This window comes from Mastigoproctus giganteus, chromosome 2 (assembly GCF_048544385.1).
Source record: "Mastigoproctus giganteus isolate SK-2022 chromosome 2, ASM4854438v1, whole genome shotgun sequence".
Taxonomy (NCBI): domain Eukaryota; kingdom Metazoa; phylum Arthropoda; class Arachnida; order Uropygi; family Thelyphonidae; genus Mastigoproctus; species Mastigoproctus giganteus.
This window is the reverse complement of record NC_143576.1, coordinates 86,748,743-86,771,320: the sequence shown is the minus strand read 5'-3', so window position 1 is coordinate 86,771,320 and position 22,578 is coordinate 86,748,743. Positions and strand designations below refer to the sequence as shown.

Below are 22,578 nucleotides of genomic sequence, written 5' to 3'. Positions count from 1 at the left end.
AGTCTTGGCATCAGCTTGATAGAAAGCAAAAGGCTGCTTTTTGAGGTTTTGAATCAAATACACCCAAATCAAAGTTCTGAGCTTTGTTGACGTTTTCTGGAGTGGTTAGTTATTGTGCTATTCATCTTCAGCGCCGGTTCTGCCATGTTTAAATTCAGCCACCCAGTTTCTTGACAGTTGCACATGACAGGGCAGACCAACTCCTAACACCATGTCTCAATGTTCACCCCCCCACCACCACCACATTTATACAGACTTGAACTGGGCTGACCTAAAAAAAGTGGTAGTTATGAACTTTAATTTTGCATGCAGCCTGATAATGGTTGTGGTTGCTTTCATATAAAGGTTAAAATTATGGGGGGGGGGGGAGCACCAAATTATATTTTTGTATGGCAGATTAGAAACATATCAAACAAACCCATAATTTAAAATCACTTCTGTTTGTAGGTCAGAGTCCAAATCGTCAGGGGAAGTGGGACGTTAGTAAACAAACATCTAATAAGAACCAGTGCAATTTACTTGTGCTAGTTTTCAGGCAACAGTATAGAAATTTATGTTTGGTAATTTCAGAATTAAAAAAGAACTCTAGTGACAGTTCTTACCCATGTATTTTTAACTGAAACCAAGGTTGAAGCAGATTTGCAATTAAGCAGACAACCCAAAAAATAGCAATCTGAAATCACATGCTATGACAAACTGGATGCAGCAGCTAGATTTTTTTAGAAAGCCAATAAAGTAGATTCAGTTTCGTTATGATATTCCCTTGTTCAAAAGACTGAAAGCTTACGGGTACATAAAGTGGTCCAACAGCTTGCAAGTCTGACCTCTTTAGGCTGCATTTTTACAAAATTAAATCAAAGTGACAGGTATCTTTTTTTTTAATTAAAACCAAGTTTTGTGGATTTTTTTAAACAGTTTTTGTGTTTAACAACCAATCATTCAATCTCTTTGCATCAGTTTTTGTCTGGCCATCTTTTTCTTAGAAAGCTTCTTCTTGGGAGCCTCCTCTTCAGGAGAGGGTTTTGGCACCACCTGTTCCTTTTCACTTAGTATTACTTCAATATGACAAGGGCTACTCATGTAAGCTGAAAATAAATAAAAAAAAAAATAAATAAATAAATACCCAAATAAAACTTTATATATATATATGAAACACATTTGAATACATTGTACTATAACATTGATGTTAATTGTTATATTATTATGAGAAGCTCATATTAAATTTTTTAATTGACAGATGACTACTGGTATAGCTCTCCCAAGAGAAAACACTTAAGAGGTGATTAGCACTTTAGTGGCAACAAATGGTTTGTTAAATTCTGAATATGTTTATTTTCCAGGGTTCCCTCGAGCCTGCATGGCCACACACAAAGGTTTCATTTGCATATTCTATTACTGGAATACAAATTATGCTTTATTCTGTTAGGAACCATAAGTGCAGGAAAATTTACTTCCTAACCAGCATTGATAACAGATTGCGTTGTCTTATTTGACAGTAGAGGAGATATGAGAGTCAACGTAAGGATTATTTCTGAATGTTCACTCTGTAGTTTGTAAAATTCATTCAATCTAAGAGTTAATTATCCGTTATTTTTGTAAGATGACCAGCAAGGCAAGTGCACAAAGCACTAATTCTGTGTACTAAAAAAAATTATTCTTCATGTTTGCCCTAGCTTGACATTCTCTACTGTTTTTTTAAAATTTTATAATGTTTAGATGTATTATTCCAAAATGATTCAATTTTGTTAAGAGGCTAAGAAAAAAAAAAAGTAAAAAAAGTTAAATCTGAATGACACAGCTCTAGAGTGTGCTGTAGTAGATATAGGCATAAGTCTTAGAACAGTTCACCAAATAAAGTGAGAATCAGTGGCGGGCAAATCAATGCAATATTGTTTTAGACGATTGTGTGATCTGTAAACAAATACTTTCAAAGAGAATAATCCCCTCTGTATCAAAGCTGTTATCCAAAAGCAGGGGAGGAGGGGACTGCAGTAAAAAATGAGTCTATGATGGCATTCACTAGAAAGAGCGGCACAACAAATAGAAAGTGAGGGTAGAAATGCCCAATATAATAATGTACAGGTACCATTTTCCTATGCAATATGTATAATTTATATTGAGGAAAAACATGGGGGAAATGATATTAGCACTCATGTGAATGTAAAATGCAGTTAATCGTTTAGTAGCCACCTGTCGGTTCTTCTGGATTTGTTCTAAATGCATTATCAGTATGTATTCACCACTGATGATTATGATGGGCAAATGAACTATGAAAAGTTGGATCAGAGAAATCTGACAGTAATGCTTCCAACCATACCAAACTTCATGGTCCTGGATCATCAAAATATGCAACAAAAAGACAATGTTACCATGGTTTAAAAATAGAAACATTCTTTGCAGTGCTTACATGTGAAAGCAAAATGCATATGGAATGAATTTCTGAAATTGCACATAAGCGAATTCGGTTCGTGTTATATAAGATATCGTTCCCCTATTTATAAATCGTGTATGATCGAATTCGTGTAGTGTAAACACGTGTTATACGAGGACTGACTGTACAACAGAGTGGAAAGCTGGATACACTTATTTTCAATGGACAAAAAAAAAGTTCCCCCTAGCATTTCAAAAACTACACAGCAAATTTGTGAAAGAATGCTTTCTGGCCATTGCACAACTTGATGCCCAGAAAATGCAAAAGATTTTAAGGACACCAGCTTGTCGCACAGAACTATAATCAGACATGGAAGAAATTGCAGCTGATTTAGAGGATAGCTTAACAAAATCTTCAGAATTTCATTGCAATTTTTGCTGGCTATTGATGGTACCAATGTGTCAGAGTCAGCTCACTTGCAATTTTTATACGTAGAGTTGATAATGCTTTCAGTGTTACAGAAAATGGTGTCTTTCAACAATTAAAGGCAGCAATGAAAAAGTTTTAAGCTCATAAGTGTGACAACAACAGATGGGGCACCTGCAGTGGTTGAGCAGAAGGCCAATTAAGTTTCCAGAATAAAATCTGAATTAGCTTCTCAACTTAGCAAAGAATTTAGCATGTGCAAGGTCAGTTATATTTGCATGTTATGCATATAGTTGTTTAAAGCATAATTTTTATAAAATAATAAGCACTCAACCATTTCTTGATGAACTTGAGACTGAACATTGAAGTCTTCTATACATACTACTGTGAGGCTCATCGGGTGAGTAAAGAAAAAAATATGCTACAATCCTTTTATAGCCTTAGAAAAGAAATCTATATCTTTATGGAAAAGAAAGGCAGAATTGTCCCAGAACTTAGGTAGTGACTGGTCTCATGATAGTGTTTCTTAATTACATCCCAGTTAAATAATCTGAATTCGAAATTGCAGTGGGAAAAGCGGTAAATTCATGAACTATATGCTCACGTCAAAGCCTTCCAAAGTATAACTCAGATTTGGGAATGACAGTTGGTGACGCTAACCATTTCCCTTTAGCATATGACAAAGAATTTAGTCCGCAATTTAATTACTTCAGAATGAAGAAGATTCAAACACCCCACCCCCTCCAAATCCAGTTACACGCTGCACACATTGAGCTGGCAAAAAAGGAACTTCAGGTGGAATTAATCAAACTTCTCAAAAATTTCATTCTTTTTCTTTAATGCCATTTTACACAAATCTCCCAGAAGACTTTCCTAAGTATCCTTCGATGTTTGGGGGTACCTATAAATGTGAACGACTATTAAGCCAGAAATGAAATCAAGCCTGACAGCACACATCATGAAAATAATTTGCAAGTTGCAACATCTAAGCAACCCCAAAATTCTCACTAAATTTGGTCAGTACAAATATTTTTTTCTAAAATTTTTACATATAATTTTATTGCTTACATTGCAATCTTGCATACCAGAGGCCCTTTTTGACAGTCATAGGAAAATAATTTATTACACTATACAGGTCTACAATTTAATTATGCACAGATCTATTTGATGCTCAATTCCAGGATTTGGTAGAAAATTAGTTAGGTCAATGGGCCACACAGTCATGTCTTGAAAATCTTGCATGGCCCACAGGCAACAAAAAGTTGCCCATGCCTGGTGTAAAATTGAAACATCACTATCTTTTTGGAAAACATAGCAGTGACCTGGAAGACACTGAACTACTCTAAATATCAACAAAATAGTTATTCTTGTAAGCTGATATATAATTTTTGCTTATTTAACTGATTTCATTTTATAACCAGAAATAATGATACTGTGTCAAGCAAAAACCAGCTCAAAGAGGTTCTGGGAGAAGAAACCATGCTAACCTCGCCCAAGAAACTCAGTCATGTTGTGAAAAACACCCATAAAAATTCCTCCCGTCATCAATGGGATTCAAACTCTGGTCTTTTCCACCAGGTGTGGGGAGGAGGCCAATTCCACCAACTGTGCTACTCACGAGGACTTCAGTAGTCATGTCATCAAAATCTTCCCCTTCTATCAACGTAGCAAATTCTATTATCACAGTGATTCCGTTTTCTCCTACTTCGATCATATTTCCTTAATGAACTGATCCTGGCTATACATTTTTCCACACGCATTTAACGTTGACAGTTTTACTTGTTTGAGGGATAAAGCTATGATTCCGATAGAGTACACAATTGAGAAATGTTTCCATGCCTTCATCAATCAATTCGGAATAAAAAAAATTTTGAAAATCTATTTTAACGATTTTCTGATGTAATGAGTAGATATGATGCCTTAATTAAAGAAGTTGTATTGGGTGGTAAGAACATTACTTCAAAATTAGATTTTTCCACAAATTTAACAAGCACAAGTTCAATAGTACAGAAGCTAACACTGGGTTTTCCCAATATTTTTTTATTTTTTTCCGTAACAAAAGCAAGGATTCACAAAAAGAATGGAAATGTTTAAAAATTACATCCAACGTAACAGCAGAGTTTTTCCTGCACGAAAGCTTAAAAATACAGTGTTGTGAAGGATTGCTGCACTTTATCAATCGCATTAGAGTGAAACCATGTTATCGAAGTACCGTGTTAGGGGTTAGGTGCTGTACAGGGGTTGCTTGCACTTATTTTGGAACAATGTTTTGGCCTGAAGATCAATAATTAAGCTGCAAGCTGGGATTGGTGGGTTCTCAAACAAGATGTCTTTTTCATGGGTTCTTATATGAGCAAATCTACTTTCAGACTTGTCAAAAAGTAATTCGAATAACGAGAGGCAACGATTCTTTGGAAATCTGTACAACATTTAAAGTGAACTAAATTGTCTTGCTCAATTTGGGATTAAAATAACAACTTTCAACGAAATTCTGAAATGATTTGATGTCACCAAACAAATCAGAGACCAATTTTTCCTTTCCTTTGTTTTAAATTTAAGAGCATTTAAATGACTAAAAATGTCTGTATGAATTTCAAGATCAAGCAGCCACTCCATATTTCATAGTTTTATTGGTTTCCCTCTTTCTGTTATAAAAATACCAATTTCACGACGTAGTTTAAAGAACCGATGTAATACTATGGCACAATATAAAATTACATCTTTGTATTCAGCTTCAATTTCTGAAAGAAACTGTTGAAACATACGGTGATTAAGGCCATGTAATCTTATAAAATTTACAGTTGAAATCACATTCATAACATGTTGGAGGTTCAATACTTTCCCACAAAACTTCTTGATGCATAATGCAGTGAATTCCAATCGGAGTTTCAGCTCCGATTTCTATAATTTTCTTGGTTATTCTACCCATAAGCCCAATGTTTTTACCAACCATATTTTTTGTGCCACCAGTCGTGACTCCTACCAGGTTTTTAATGTTTAATCCTAACTTTTCAATAAATTGGCAAAAATTTCAAGACGACGTTTACCTGTAGTTGTTCCATGCATACTCTGTAGGTCAGCTAAACCTTCAGTTGGTACAAAATTATGATCAATTCCACATATGAAGATAGGAGTTCGGCTGTGTCATTTACATCAGTACTGTCATCCAGCGGCATGCTAAATATTTCATTTATTTTGTTTTCCAACATCTTCTACTCTTCACTTAATTGTTTGTCGAGACAAAGTAATGTCTTGTATCATTATTAATTTCTCCGGACAAATTTCCTCCACGACTTTTAACAAACACCGTTTAACAAAGTCACCATCACTGAACGGTTTACTTTCAAAAGTGATCAAATGTGCAACGTGATAACTGGCACTTGCAGCAGATAAATTTCTTGACTGATAAGTTTTCAGTGCGTTTTGTGACTCTGAACACTGTTGATCATAAAATTTATGATTGGAATCAGTGTCGTTTTAAAGTATATTCTTTGAAAACCCAGTCTCCTTATGTACCAAACACATTGTTTTTTCATGGTAATCACCGTCGGTCCACCTTTGATCAAAAACAACACTTCAAATCGATTTTTCTCTTTTTGGAACATTTTTAAGGATGATTTTTTAAATTCAATACAAATTAATAATAATTCAATAAAACGCACAAGTTATATCAAAACAGTAGAAATGAAAATATTGATACGTACATAACTGTATCTAGCGTACATATGACAGCACTGAACCACATGCACACATTTTATACAGTCAGGCTTTGACCAAACGAAAAACCAAACTATTAGTTTTAGGCCAACGAAATAATTAAATTCATCTGTTGTGCACTGTGTTCTTTGGTCGATTTGCCTGTTTTGCAAGATGAAAAACCCAAGTTACCAAGGGAAGAACCTTATTGACACTTGGTCACCCCACTGGCTGTATGCACAGTAGGGCGACTCTAAAACACTGTTTTAGTCCACTTTCCATGCTGGCCGTAGGTTGGACACCACTGCTCTTTTAGAACAATTTCTCAAGCTCTACCAAATTTCATTAAAGTCAGACAAATAGAAATCTGTCTATCATATATACTGTACACTCACTGATCTATGAACCTCGTCTGTAACGGACTAGGCTGCATATTTTGGAATTAAAGCAAGTTGAGGTATGCAACGTTCTTATATTGAACAGTCTTAGTACATATAATGGAATACCAAGGTTAAGATAAAGAACAAGATTTTAAGATAGCATGGAATAAAGGATTTCATCCCCACAAGTATAATTTCACTGACACGATCTGAGCAAACATTGACATCAGAAGATTTAAAAACAATAATCCAACCAAGGAAATTTGCAGCATAAAACACCTGTGGTCATATACGTCAAAGTGATAAAGTAGCAGTTATGGGACATAGTAAAGATATCAGTTTCAAGAGGGCATGATTGTATGAGCTCGTGCATCATGTACTTCTGTATCAGAAATGGTATGTCTTGTCGGTTGCTCACAGCCCATCATTGTTAAGGTGTACAAAGAATGGTGTTGAACTGATCAAACCATTCCTGCCAACAGAACTGTAAAAGATTATGCAAGGTGATTATAGCGAGCAAAGGGTGCAGCACGTTGTATGGGCTTAACAGGCAGGTCACTGTGCAACAGTTAACATTACAATATACAATATCTGGAATAAAAGAATGATAACGATATCCCAAATGATGGGCTCCACAGCAGATGAACCAAGAGATGTCCTCTCCTGACCAAATGATGTGGTGTCAACAAAACCCTCGGAGAAATGGAAATGGGTGTGCTGATTGGATGCGTCCAAACACCTGGCATAACATGCAGACAAGGCACCTTTATGTCACACAAGTAATGAGTCCACGGACACATCACACACGGTGCCCACTATAAAGGCAGGTGGCAGCAGTAGCTTAATGTTGGGCATGTTTTACTAGCAAGAATTAGGGCCCCTGGTGCATACAATGTGAAAAACTGTGGACAGCATGACTGCAGCTCCCTATGTACAGTGAAGCAAGTCTTCGGATATCTAGTGGAGTTAATGCCTAGGCAAAGTGTCTTTTATCCATGCGAATGGTGGCCATAATTCAGTGATCATCGAGTGGATATTGTAGCCGAAGCATTGGATATTATGTTTGTTGCCATGCCCTGCTGGAATGCAGTGGATGGGAAAAAATGAAACGCACACCTAGGATGCTTTAAGCAGGTGGGTTGCCAGTGACAGGTCTCCTCCCACTAACCTCAGTAAGCCTGGGCAACTTTATTAAGAACAGGAATTGATGTCTTACCTATACTGCTACATACAGAAATCGCACATCTTGTTTAATTTCTGGTGTTTTTCCTTATGAGTCATGGCCTATGTATGCCACTGGCTATAATTTCTTCTTCACTCAGGCAATGCACAACTGGAGTTTCCACATCCACCTCAATCCAAGCAGCCGGGTCATTTTCTCCAAGACCAAGGAAGTTACAAGCAGGTTTTTCTTCTTGTTCTGAAAATGCTGCTAATTCAAGGTAATTATCTGTGATCTTGTATTTTTCAATATATTTTTTCCAGCAGTTTTCGATTGCTGTTGAGCTTACTTTCTTCCAAACTAATCCAATATTGTATTCTCAAATAATGCCCTAACCCAGAGGTTGAATTAATGCAGTTGTGTTCCTTGGCAAAAACGGCAACTCTGATCTTACCACCTTTCAATTTCAGGACATCAGCCAAAGTATAAGCTGTAAACAGTAACAGCCTTTTCTTCAAGTTCTTGGAAAGTAAGTGGCATTTCTGATGGTACAAACCCACTTTCAAACCATGAAGCAAAAATATCACTTGTCATCCAAGTGTTGGAATTATTTTTATAAATCGAAAGCCACTCTTCAGAAGTTTTATAAATGTAATCTTCTCCCCCAAGTAGCTATGAAATTTAAGTGCCTGTACTCTCAAAATTACCCCATTTATTTGTGCTCCTTCACAATTCTACAGAAACCACAGTGGCATGGACCACCACTGGTCCACATCACTGTTTTCATGAATATTAGTTTTCTTTCTTGGAGGCTAATGAATGCAATTTTTCTTCCTTCCCCCAACTGCAGATCATTCCTTCTGGAATTCCACAATCACAAAATATACTGCATTTTGATTTGCCACTCAATCTTTTCAACTATATAATTTTTTTCTTTTGATGGCCATTACACTTCAGTCCTACTGATTTAGCAATGTCTTTATATCTGATGCCCTAGAATTTACTGTTTGTTCTGAGTAAACTAAATCAAAACCACACTGTACTGCCAAAGCGAAGTCATGCAATTTCTCCAATAAACCACTTGTCAGTTCATGTATATGTCTAGTTTAGCCCTTAGCAGTTTTTGCTATGCTAAATGTAACACATTTGATGAACAGTAGCTGTATTTCCCTCGAGGGGTAGCTGTTTTTATTAGTTTTTAATATACTCTTTTATTGCATCTCCAGCTGAGGAGAGAAACAGTGTCTACAGCAATTAGTCTAGGACAAGGCCAACTGTTTACCAAAATTAAACTGCAACTGAATACACCAAAGCTAATTTTGCATCTCAGAAATAAAGTAGTAGGAAATACAGTATATATGGTATTAACTTCCAGTTTCCAATATGAAATTGTTAGTTCTTTGCGGAGCAATATGGCCTTAGTTGCTAATGCTCCTAAGAACCAAATAACAAACAAACAAGCTAGTTCTTTGAACACACTTTTTTCTTTTTTATTTGTCTTGGGGGCATGGTCACATATACTGTATAGAGAGGTGCATTATATTGAGGTTGCACTGTACCTAACAGTGGCAGACAAAAAAAAAAAAAAACTGCATCACCTTAAAAAAAAGTAACATTTAAAGAGAAACGTATAAGGTATTGGTCGATTAGAGTCATTCTGTTTGTCGCAAAGCAAAGGTATTGCATCAGATAATAACTGCAAGGTACGGCCACTCGTTTCTATAAATACAGCATTGTAAGGATATACACGCACATTAGTATCCTGTTTTGCAGAGGTTTAAGCTGAACATATGGCTCCATATGTTCAGTTGACACTAAAGAGAAAAAAAAAAAAAAAAAAAGTGTAGCTATTGCTCTGTCCCATAAAGGGCTTTCTATGCGTGCTATTGCTTATAAAATAGGACACCACCAGTATTCCGGGTGCTGAAATTAAAGCACGAAACTGGTGATGTGAAGAGAAGACCTGGATCAGGCCATAAGAGAGTGACTATACTTTCCCAAGATCGATATTTGAAACGGCTATGCCTTCGTAATCGCCATGCTAGTGCTCCTGATCTAAAATTGCACTTTGAGATGGCCTCTGGTGTTGGAACAAGTGCACCAACTATCCAAAGACAGCTTTCAGAATGTGGTCTGCATGCCTATAGGGCCGAGAAGAAGCCTTAATTGACCCAACAAATGAAGAAGCGACTTGCTTGGGCTAAAATGTATGTTTCATGGACAAAAGAGAAATGAGACACAGTCATCTTTTCTGACAAATCGAAATTAAACCCGCATGACTCTGATGAGAAGCGATAAGTCAGAAGACGAAAATCAGAGGCATACTATCCTGACTGCATAACACTGACTGTAAAGTTCGTGGCCAGTCAGATGGTCTGGGGATGCAGGATGAGGCAAATTAAGTTTTTAAATGCAGAAACCTACACTGCTATCTTGGAGGAGTGCCTGAAACCTGTTATTAGGGATCACCATACAGATGTCGAAAAACTGCATTTTTCAACAGGACTCCGCATCTTGCCACACACACACAGCAAAATTGCTAGGTTTTATGCTATTTAGATTTAATGATGAGTTTGTCTTGTCTCACAAACATACTTACCCCAATGTTTGCCCTCGTTTTTCGTGAAGCATACCTCAGAAATGCTGGCATTAGTCGAGATTTGAACCCTATTGAAAAGTGCTGGTATTAAAATTGCTCAGAAGAAGCAAACAAGTAAGATTCAGCTGCAGAAGAGCATTGTTAGGGTGTGGTACCACAAAATTGGGGGAAAACCGTATATCCAGAAGTTGATTAACTCTATGCCAGATAGTTGCAAGGCTGTAATTGAGGAGCAAAATATTGAGGGCTTATTTTGCTGATTTGCATTAACTTGTCATTTCAGTTTGTACATGTAAATGCAATAAAATGTATGTTTGGTTGTCATGATTGCCATTTGCATGATTTCTCATATTGCCATTAATTATACATTTTACCCTTTGGGAAGATATTTATGGCAATTAGGTATATCAGGTGTATATTAGGTATATACATAAAATACAGCAAACCCCCGCTATTCGCGGGGGTTACGTTCCTGAGAAATGCCGCCAATACTGAGTTATGGCTCCCATTCCAAAGTATGAAATATATAAGAAAAACTAGTCTAAAATTTTGTCTATGTATGTATTATATGTACCTTCATAATATGACTATGTAAATAGACAGTACATAGTGAAATGCAAGCATACGGCATCAAAATGAAAATAAGAAACAATTTAATATTAAATGTAATATTTATTAGAAATTTCAAACAAATCTTTCAAACCAGTGCCTTTGCTAGTTAAAAAAAAACTTATCCCACCAGTGCTATCACCAGTTTCGCTCAAGTGTTGATAAAGGAGTTTTGCCTTTTCACGAATGATGAGTGAACTTAACAGAATTTCATTTTGAGTTCGGTCTTCTATCCACAGATTTAAAGCCTTTTCCATTTTTTCTAATTTAACACCGAGTTACAGAGCAAATTTTTGAAGCAATTAGCGCGTTTTCACGGACACTACGGCAGATTTTTCTTCAGATTTCTTGATTGATCGTACCGTCGACTCATTGATTTTATAATGTTTTGCCACTGAGGAGACACTTTCACCATTAGAAATTTTATATAATAACTCAATTTTATTCACTAATATCACCACCTTCTTTGATCTTTTCACATTCCCCTTGTTATTCGTAGCCATATTTTTGTACGGGTTAGAAAGAACCTGTCCGCAATAAAGTCACTTTCTTCCATTAACACACTAGAAAAAGTCTGTTTTACACTGCAAAACGGTAGATTTATCACTTTTGTAAGCATATCAATTTATAAATTGATAAATTTATTCAATTTATAAGCATATAAATTAAAAGTAAACGACGAAACCTTCCATGAAAAGTGAATACTGAACAAGGATTAGCGAGAAACATCCACACTCGATTTTGTCACCCCCCACCCACCGAGTGCTGTTTTGATCAGGAAAGATAATTTTAGCCACGCCCATGTTTTTTTATGGAGGAAAATGTTCACAGCGCTTTAAAATTCACATTTTTTAGGTTTCATTTTATATTAAATCAGCGACCGCGAATAGCGGGGGTTTACTGTATTTTGCAAATAGTTATTAATATGGGTAACCTTCTTACTATTACTCACATTTAATCAGCACAATGCAGCCCCATAGCAAAAAATAAACTCAAAATATCTATTAAAATGTGGAAAAGTGGTTATTAATTTTAGTATCTTTCAACCTTACTTTAATCGGACAAATATGACCATAAAAAAAAAAAAAATTCTTTACTGCCAAGTTGCATTGATTTTCAAGACTTTTGGTGTTACTTTGTTTTTCTTACCTTGATATTCCTCTATAAGGTAGATGAGAATCTTTCCCTCAATAACTTGCTATTACAAATTATTTGTTGTTAATATCCACTAAAGAGAAACGTACGAACTGCGTGGTACTACACTTGGGGAAGTGGAAAGTGAAAAAGATCTGGGGATAATTGTGCTGTCAAATATGAAGTTTTCTGAGCAGTGCAGACGGGCTGCCAGGGCAGATCATGGAGTCTTGTCAACGATATATAGGAATTTTGCTAGCAGGAACAGGGAGGTAATTATCCCGTTGTACAAGGCGATGGTCAGGCTACACCTCAAGTACTGCGTACAGGTCTGGAGGCTTCATTTTAGGAAGGATGTAGAGTTGCTAGAACGAGTACAAAGGGCAACAAGATTGGTGGGGGAACAAAGGGGTGCTTTTACCAAGAAAGGCTTAAGTTCTGCAAACTGCAGCAGCACTTGGAGAGTAGGTACGTGCAAGGTTTTTTTTTTTTTTTTTTGGGTAGTTGTTGGCGCATCGGCTTCTGTGGCCATAATGCACCTCCCAAGGTTTTTGCAGTACTTTGATCCAAGCCCTAGGCGGGAATCGAGCCAGGCAGACACTTTACCCACCCGGCTACGTGCAAGGTGATCTGACTGAGGTGTATAAGGCCTTGAATGGGTTGAGCAAGCTAAATGCTGATGGGATTCTTCGTCTTGCTCAGATTAAGAACCTGAAGGGGCAGAGATTCAAATTGAGGAAAAACAGTCATAGAATAGATGTGCAGAAATTTTCCTTTAGCCAGAGGGTAGTTGATTGGTGGAACAGGCTTCCATCTTTTGTTGTGGAAGTTGATAGCCTAAATAAGCTGCACAGGCATTTGGAACAAACGGAGGGGTGAAATGGGAGTTTTCTTTTTTTTTTTTTTTGGTTGATGCTGTATAAGCTTGATCTTTTGCATCATATGCCTCTAATGCTATATTAAGTATAAAATTTAATTGCCCCACTTAAATTAGGATGAGATCAGAATAGGAAATACTTACGATTAATACGGCCATGAGCTCTGTAGGTTCTACGCCTCATCTTAGGAGCTCTATTAACTTGAATGTGCTCAATCACAAGTCTATCCACATCCAAACCTTTATAATCAGCATTACTTTCAGCATTTCGCAATAGCTGTAGTAAAAATTCTGCACTTTTTTTTGGCCACCTTCCCTGTGTACATTTCCACTGCTTAGCCTGTAAAAAATAAAAAAACTTTGCTAAAAAAGAATTTACAATAATAATAATAATAATTTTTAACTCTCAAAAAACTAACTTAACAATAGGGCAAAGCAGGGAGATTAACTGTAGTCTATTTAGTCACCATATATTTTTTTCATTAAATATGACAACTTAAATTATCCTGGGAGTTTCTTTTACTAGCATTTCTCTTTGAATAAATAAATACTAATAAAAATAGTTTAATGATAATTTTATCCATGTAATGTAAATATGGATATCAGTTTACTCCTTAGCACAAAACAAGATGAAGTTTATTGAAATTGGGAAAATATAAATTGGATGTGGCAGTCTTAACTGAAAGAAAGAAAGGGAGGTGAAGAATCTCAGAAGGTTTATAGAAAAATGGAGTTTTGTTGATGAACGAATCATTGACCCTTGAAGTTAAAATATATGGAAGAGAAATTACTATTATTGGGATATATCCTCCTAATAATGAGTCTCCTACAGATATTAAAGAAGATTATTGAGAAAACTTGAAAGAAGCACATTGCCATGGATGTGCCAAAAAAAGGAAGAAAAACTTTGAGAGGAGCAAACAACTTAATACCGAAAGATTCAATGTGGACTCGCTAAAAGATGAGAGCACTAGGAGCTTGTATCAATCAAGAATTAGATGAAACCTCAGGGAGAGCACAAAAGGTAATATGAATACCTAAAGGAAACAGTGAAGAAAATTACTGGAGAGGTAGTAGGAAAATCTCAAAAGATGAAGCAAAATGATTGGCTGAACACTGAAATTAAGGAATTAATAAAGAAGAAAAAGGAAGCATACCAAAGAAGGCTAAGCTCGAAAAGTGAAGTTCATAGAAAAATATAAAATGAAGCGAAAGTGGAAGTCATCAAGGCAAAGAACGAGTCCTGGGATAGAGTATGTGCCGAGGTGAACAGTAAACTAGGATGCACAAGATCTGCAGAAGTGTGGAGAGGAGTTTAAGGAAACTCTCATAAGCAAAAGGCTAGACTGGAAATGATAGATCAGGAGGAATGGGTCAATTATTAATGAACAGCAACTGAATGAAGGAAGAGAGGAATTTAGAGAAACTGAAACAGTTGTCATGGAAAAAGGATTGAACATCCAAATTAAAGAAGTGGAAATAAAAATGGTTTTCAAAAAAAAAAAAAAAAAAAGGAAAAGCACTAGGCCCTGGTGGAATTAACACAGAGCTGCTTAAATATGGAGGTCGAAAAGTTATAAATCGACTAACTCGATTTTTCAACAAATTATGCAATGGCGAAGAAATACTAAACGAGACGACAATTGGATACGTTATATCAATTTTCAAGAAAGGCGACAGAAGATGCTCAAACTATAGAGGAATCTGTGTTACGAGCTCTATTGCTAAACTATTTGGAAAAGTGATAAATCAAAACTAGAACGAGATTGATATTTTTGAAGAACTGTGGCATTCCGACTGGATTCTCATGTATAGACCATTTATTCACTGTTAAGCAAATTCTGGAAAAATGCCAGGCTACAAACCAAGATGTAGGTATGCTGTTCATAGACTTAGAGAAAGCGTATGATAATGTCCAAGAAATCTTCTGTGTGAGGCTAAAAAAAAAGTCAAATAAGCCAGCCATTAATTGAAATCATTAGAAGAATCTATAAGAACAATAAATTGGTTCAAAAATATCAAGAAAATTCAAGGATGCTGTTTGTCACCTGCTTTAAGCTGTACCTGGAAGTTGTTCTAAGACCATGGTCACAAAAGTGCAGTTCAATGGGTGTTCCCCTTGGTCAAAATAAGTACCTTTACAATCTACTGTTTGCAGACGACCAAGTTGTGGTAGCACAGGACGAAGATGATGTAAACTACATGGGCAGAAAGTTAATTTTAATAAGACAGAGTACATGAATCGAAGTGGGGAGATTCTGGATTTAGATGGAATACAGGTGAAAACTGTACAGTAATTTAAATACCTGTGTGAAGGTAGAGAGGTCATAGGAATGCTTAATTCTGTGCTATGGAGTAAAAATATTAACAAAACTAAACATCAAATATATAATGCAATATTACAAAGTGTTTTATTATTGGATGTGAGATTTGGACCTTAACTGAAAGACAAAACAAATAAATAAACTACTGGCTGTTGAGATGATTTTTGGCTTAGATTGGCAAGAAAGTCCAGAACTGAAAAGTTAGAAATGGCATGATAAGGAATATAACGAATGTCCAAAATACCATCATTAATAAAATAGAGGAGAAAATATTGGAGTGGTTTGGAGAATGGAGGCCAACAGATTGCCTAGAATCTGTGTCATTATACAAGAATCAAAATTCTTGTGTAATGCAAAACTGTATTAGACAGGACTAAGAACCAATACAAAAAGGGAGAGTTACGTTCCAAAAGTAACAAAAATATGCCTTTTTTTTTTGTACCTATCAGAAACTTAATTTTCATGTACAAAGTTTATTTTCACAGAATCAAACTTGAGCTATATACACGTACCGATGAAAGTAACTTATACAATATCTAATACTATCAAACACTAATTAGCACATGCTTCCAGGAACTCATGCAAAACAGTTAATTTACCAGTATATAAAAAGGGTAATACAGCCGAATACGGAAATTAGAGGAATCTATGCAAGAAGAAGAAAAAAAAAGTTAAATGTGTTTTCCCTTTCTGTGTTTTTATGTCATTATGGTAAAATATTTCCCCTTCACTCCTATAAAAAAAAACAAATAAATTTTCAGAATCTTGTCTTCATTCCTATTTTTAAAGCTTCGTAAACTTTGTTACTTGTTGCAATTTGTGCATGTCGAGTTCTTACGATTGCTTGTTTTTTACTGTTAAATTTTACAACCATAAAAAAAAAAAAGTCTGAGAACAGAAATTCAATTTGTATTATATATTACAGTAATAATTAAGCTATGCACAAGAGTGTAATTTTATTTTACTAGCATGTAGAAAAATATTCTTCATGTATCATTCAATTTTGTTAATATGTAAGGTAATAAAGTGTAAATTGGTGCTTTATATCTTTACTTTTATAGCCTGTGGATAACGTTCCTCCTATTTTCGCTTATAAGAATCGCCATCAGTAGAATTAAAATTCAATTCATAAACGTAATCACAATGACCGGCACTTACTATATATATTAATTGTACTGTATAGTGACCAGTATTTTAATAGGGAGAGTCCAACGTAAAGTGATCTGATTGTACAGTAAACCAATTGCAAAGCAGGTGTCCCCTGTATACAGGGTGATTCACTACCAGTGCGAGGAGGTGTAGGGGGCACAAAGACAAATCTGAATCACATAGCATTGCAGGGTCCGAAATGCCTTCGTCATGCAGTAGAGGACGTTGAACAGGAGGTCGCGTGAACAGCGATCCCGCTGCAAGTCAGCATTTGCCAACCGGTTCCAGAGGCAGTAGGATGGACGAGTATTCAAACGTTGAACTGGCCAACATGCACCTCGCGTATGGAGTTGCGGACTGTAACAGGCGCGTTCCTCATCATACGATTTTCGCACATGTGCACAGAAGGTTACGCGAGACTGGTTGTTTCACGAGAGGTACCATGAATCGAGACCGAACGACGAGGACACCAGACAATGAGGAACGTCCTATGTCTTGCAGGAGGCAATCCGAGTACGCGTACTCGAGCGATAGGCCAACAATTGGGTATTTCCCAATCCACTGTATGGAGGATACTGTCAACAAACCAAATGAGTTCATGCCATCTGTAACGCGTCCAATCATTGGAGCCTGCGGTTTACCCACTCCGGAGGACTTTTGCTACTTGGTTTCTTCAACAGAAACGGTTCGCAAATGATGACTTCCAGCGGGATCGCTGTTCATGCGACCTCCCGTTCAACGTCCTCTACCGCATGACGAAGGCATTTCGGACCCTGCAATGCTATGTGATTCCGATTCGTCTTTGTGTTCCCTACACCTCCTGCAAGTTTGTTGCACTGGCAGTGAATCATCCTGTATACATCTCTCTCTCTCTCTCTCTCTCTCTCTCTCTCTCTCTCTCTCTCTCTCTCTCTCTCTCTCTCTCTCTCTCTCTCTCTCTGTGTGTGTGTGTGTGTGTGTGTGTGTGTGTGTACGTACGCAGTTTTCTGAAAGAAAATTCAAAATCTTGTTAAAAACAACCCACTTTATTATTTTTACATAAATATATAATAATTTTATTTATCATCAATTTACTATCATAGCATGAATAATTCTACCAGTTCCAAAGGCCATTTTGAAGACCCCAGTTTGGGAAATGCTGTTCTAGGGGAAAGGTGAGGAGGAATGTATCCCCAATTCACAAAGTGGGCTCAAAGGGAGATAAGTCATTACAGATCTGTTAGTTAAACTTCTGTTCCAAGGAATCTAACAGTCACTGATTAAATAAGAAATGCAGGATCATCTAGACAAGGCTGGAATTATATTGAGACACAGCAGCATGAGGAAACATTGTGTGACAATTCGAGCAGATACTATGTGAATTGGATGCAAAAAATTATTCTGTTATACACTTGGATTTCAGGAAAGCTTTTGATAATGTTGCACATTAAACACTGCTGTACAAATTGGAGCAGTGTGGCTATGGATAAAGGGATGGCTGAGCGGGAGAAGAGTGGTAATTAATGGACACTGCTCTTTGTAAACTAATGTTTTCAGTGGAGTTTCCCAGATGTTGGGCCCATTGTTTTCGATATTTATCAATGATATTGATGAAGGCATATCAGGCTTAATTTTCAAGTTTGCAGATGATACAAAGGTTGGCAGGGCGATTAATGACAGTATGTTACTGCAACAAGATCTAGAAAATTTAGGCAAATGGGCTGAGAATTGCCAACTGAAGTTTAAAAAATCTGAAGTACTGCATATGGGTATGCAATAACCCCAGAGAAATGTACCAACTGTGTGGCAACTTAGTGTAGTTGGAAATGAAATATCTGGTGATGTGCAGTCAAACATGAAGCTCTTTGAGAAGTGCTGACATGCGGCAAGATCAGCTCAAGGGGTTTTGTCAACAATATAAAGGAAATTTCCTAGCATGGATGAGGTGATTATCCCACTGTATAAGACAATTGTCAGGCCACATCTTGAGTACTGCCTATAGATCTGGAGATCTCATTTTAGGATGTAGATAGAGCTGTGGAATGAGAACAGAGCAGAGCAGCAAGATTGGCAAGTGGAATAAATGAATGCTCCTATCAAGAAAGGCTTCAGTTATGCAAATAGCAGCACCCAGAGACTAACCACCTGCAAGGTGATCTGATCGAGGTTTTAAGGCTTTGAATAGTTTGAGCAAGATTGATACTGATGCAATTCTTCCTTTTCATCAGACTACACATAAGTGGGCATAAATTCAAATTGAGGAAGGGTAGTTGTAGAATAGATGTGCGGAAGTTTTGCTTTTTCTTTTTTTGGCTGATGATGTATAAGCTTGATTTCTTGTATTAATATTCCCAGCATATTAATGATATGCCATTATTAATACTAATGCTACAGTCTGACATCTAGGCATCTGAGAAGAAAGCAAAATTAGGGCAAAAATTTCACTGTTATGATTCCAGAATTATCCTTTTAGCCACCAAGTTGTTAATTACTGGAATAAGTTGCCCTCATGGATTAGCATTAGCACATAATGCAATCAACCACCCACTGGCTAAAGGCAAACTTCCACACATCTATCCTACAACTCTTTCCTCAATTTGAATTTATGACCTCTCAGGCAATTATTATGAGCAAGAGGAAGAGCATAGATCGGCATTGAGCATACTCAAACTATTCAAGGCTTTATACACCTCAATCAGATCATCCCACAGGTGCCTAGTCCCCAGACACTGTAATTTGCAAAACTTAAGCCTTTCTTTGTAAGAGCAACCCTTTGTTCCATTCACTAATCTTGTTACCCTTCTCTGTACTCATTCCAGCAGCTCTACATCCTTCTTGAAATGAGGCCTCCATACCTGTATACAGTGCTCAAGGTGTGGCCTGACCATCGCCTTATACAAGGGAATAATCACCTCCCTATCCATGATAGAAAAATTTCTGTATATCATTGAAAAGACACCATGAGCTACTCTTGCAGCCTGTCTACACTACTCAGAGAACTTCATATCTGCCTGCACAATTAACCCCAGGTCCTTTTCATTCTCTACCACTGTCAGTGTAGTACCACAGAATTGATACGTTGCTCTGGGATTGATGTTTCCCATATGTAGTACTTTACATTTGTCAATGTTAAACTTCATTTGCCTCCTCACAGCCCATCTGCTCAACGTTTCCAGATCCTGTTGCAGCAGCATAGCACCAGTAGTGTCCTTAGCAACCCTGCCAACCTTTGTGTCGTCTGCAAACTTGGCCATTAAGCTTGATATACCATCATCAATATCATTTATAAATACAGAAAACAACAATGGACCCAACACTGAGCCCTGAGGGACTCCACTAATAACATTAGTCCACGAGGAGCAGTGTCCATTGATTACTACTCTCTGTCTTCTCCCCCTCAACCACCCCTTTATCCATAGCAGCAATTTGCCTCCAATGCCACACTGCTCCAATTTGTGCAGTACTCTTCCATGTGCAACAGTATCAAAAGCCTTTCTAAGATCCAAGTATATAATATGCTTGTATACCAGTGCCTCCATTAATTTTCCTGGAACAGAAGTTAAACTCACAGGTCTATAATTACTTATGTCAGCCTTTGATCCTCCTTTGTCAATTGGGGTCACACTTGCACATCTCCAGTCTATAGGTACCTCCCCTGAGTCCAAGTAAGCTCTCATAATTATGGCTAAGGGTGTGCTTACTTCCTTTGCTGCCTCCTTTAATATAACTGGATAGATACCATCCACCCCCAGGTGCCTTTCTTGTGTTTATCTTCAAAAATTTCTCCTCCACTTTACTCTCAGTTATTACAAGATTATCTAGCTTACTGCCAGAGTTGAATTCACCTCTGGCATTCCCCTTGCTGAATAACTTCTCATGTCTGAATGTCAATGCAAAATATTCATTTAGTTTGCTAGCTACCTGAGCAGGATCATCAATAGTTGAATAATCAATATCAAGTGGACCAATCTGATTCATCCCCTTCCTTTTTGGAGTTTACATAAGTAAAGAACTCTTTGCATCCCTTGCCAAAGATTTCTCATAATCTGCCTTCGCCTGCCTAACCTCCTTTGTAACTTGGTTGCAGATCAACTTATATCTATCATAGGCTTCTGTGTTACGTGTTAATTTATATATATGCCATGCAATTTTCTTCTCTGCCATACGTCTCATTAGTTCATCTGACATCCATTTAGGCCTAAACCTTGAACAATATTTCTTAGTTGGTATGTAAAGCCTAGTAGCTTTCAAGATAAGTTCTTTGAATGCTTTCCATTTTGAATTTTCTGTTGGTAACATCATCAGTTGGTCCCACTGTATAGAATTTAAATATTGTCTCAGACCATCGTAGTCGTCTTTACGAAAGCAATAACCCTTCCCTTTACCCCTGATGGTAGTTCCCTCTTTGAGTAAATCCCACTTCAGCACACTGTGATCACTGCCACCTAGTCGTTCCTTTATCTGCAGATTCTTAATGCATGGAAGAATCACTACTGATAATCAAATCAAGAGTATTACTTCCTTTAGTTGCCTCCCGAACATGCTGATGTAGAAAACAATCATCCAATAAATCCACAAAAGCCTTGCTAGTGTGTGAGTGACCAACCCCCAAATTCAGAGTCAATATCTGGGAAATTAAAATTCCCCATTATAAGACTCTGATTTACTGGCCCACTATTTCCCTGTACAGTTTCTTATTATACTCAGAGTCATTAGGCCTATAGCACACTCCTACTCTCAATTTTGATCTCCCAATGCTAATGTCACACCAAACTGACTCGACATTGCACTGTCCAGCGATGTCGACTGGCTTCACTTCCTTAGATTTTGTGTGTTTCTTAACTAATAGAATAACCCCTCCTCCCTTCCTATCCTTTCTGCAGATGTTATACTCCCCAATTTCCAGTTATGCATTCCTTTTATCTGTGTGGCACACGTCTCTGATATCCCAACAATATCTGCCTTTGATGTTGTGAGCAATACCTCAAATTCAACAAATTTATTTACCAAACTCCTAGCATTGGTGTACACGCAAGTGTACATGCACCTGTTCCTATTCTTAGCTACCCTAACACAACCCATGTGTTTGCTTGTACCGCAATGACTCCCAGCAGTCTCTGAAATATCCTGCATCTTGTTTTCCAGGCTTCTGCTCATTCCAATAGAAGCAGTGCAGGAATCACTTTCACCTCTACCCGTGGCTACTGTTAATCTATTAGTCCTTGTATCCCCCCCAGGCTAGCAGTTTTCCGACCCACCTAACACTGCCTCGATAGCATCAGCAAATATTCTTGCACCTTTTCTATTTAAGTGTATCCCATCCCTGTAGAAGCAGTCTCTCCTGTTAGCAAGTACAGACCACAGACCAGGCTGAAAAATATTTTACCCCTTGAGCCTTGCACAATCTTTCCAGGGCCGAATTGATCAAGAAAGCTCTCATCACATACTCCCCCTCCTATCGTGTCTGGGCAGAATTGCAGACACCATCAAATTCAACCCTAATTCGTGTCTTTTTTTCAACAGTGACCTGTACTTAAGTAATTCTGCCGGTCTCGTACTCTTAATATCATTAGTGCCAACATGTACTACTATATCACCTTTTGTGCCCTTAAAAAATGATATCCACTCTACAACGTCATCAACCTTTGCCCCTGGCAGACATACCCTGGTCCTGTTCCACCTATCCTTTTTATAAAGCATGTTCCCCGTTTCCCTGACAATAGTCACCAACAACTACTAGTTGCTGTGGGACGAGCGCATTCTGCCTTGGGGGCTGCCGCTGTATTGCATGATGACCAAGTGCAAGCTCTGGCATTGATGTGGGCAGCTGAGAGCCTGATAGGCTCCTCAATTTAGATTCTTCGAGGGCATC

The 22,578-nt window shown here is 37.3% G+C and overlaps 1 protein-coding gene across 1 annotated transcript in view; it reads right to left on the bottom strand.

The window, feature by feature from the left end:
- Positions 1 to 860: 860 nt before the first annotated feature.
- Positions 861 to 22,578, bottom strand: part of RpL17 (ribosomal protein L17) — an 86,933-nt gene continuing 65,215 nt past the window's right edge. The window contains exons 5-6 of the mRNA XM_090368559.1: positions 13,399 to 13,594; positions 861 to 1,085 (exon numbers count right to left, since the gene is read on the bottom strand). Coding sequence (XP_090224685.1) covers positions 940 to 1,085; positions 13,399 to 13,594 — 342 coding nt within the window. The 3' untranslated portion in view covers positions 861 to 939. The remainder of the gene's footprint in view (positions 1,086 to 13,398; positions 13,595 to 22,578) is intronic.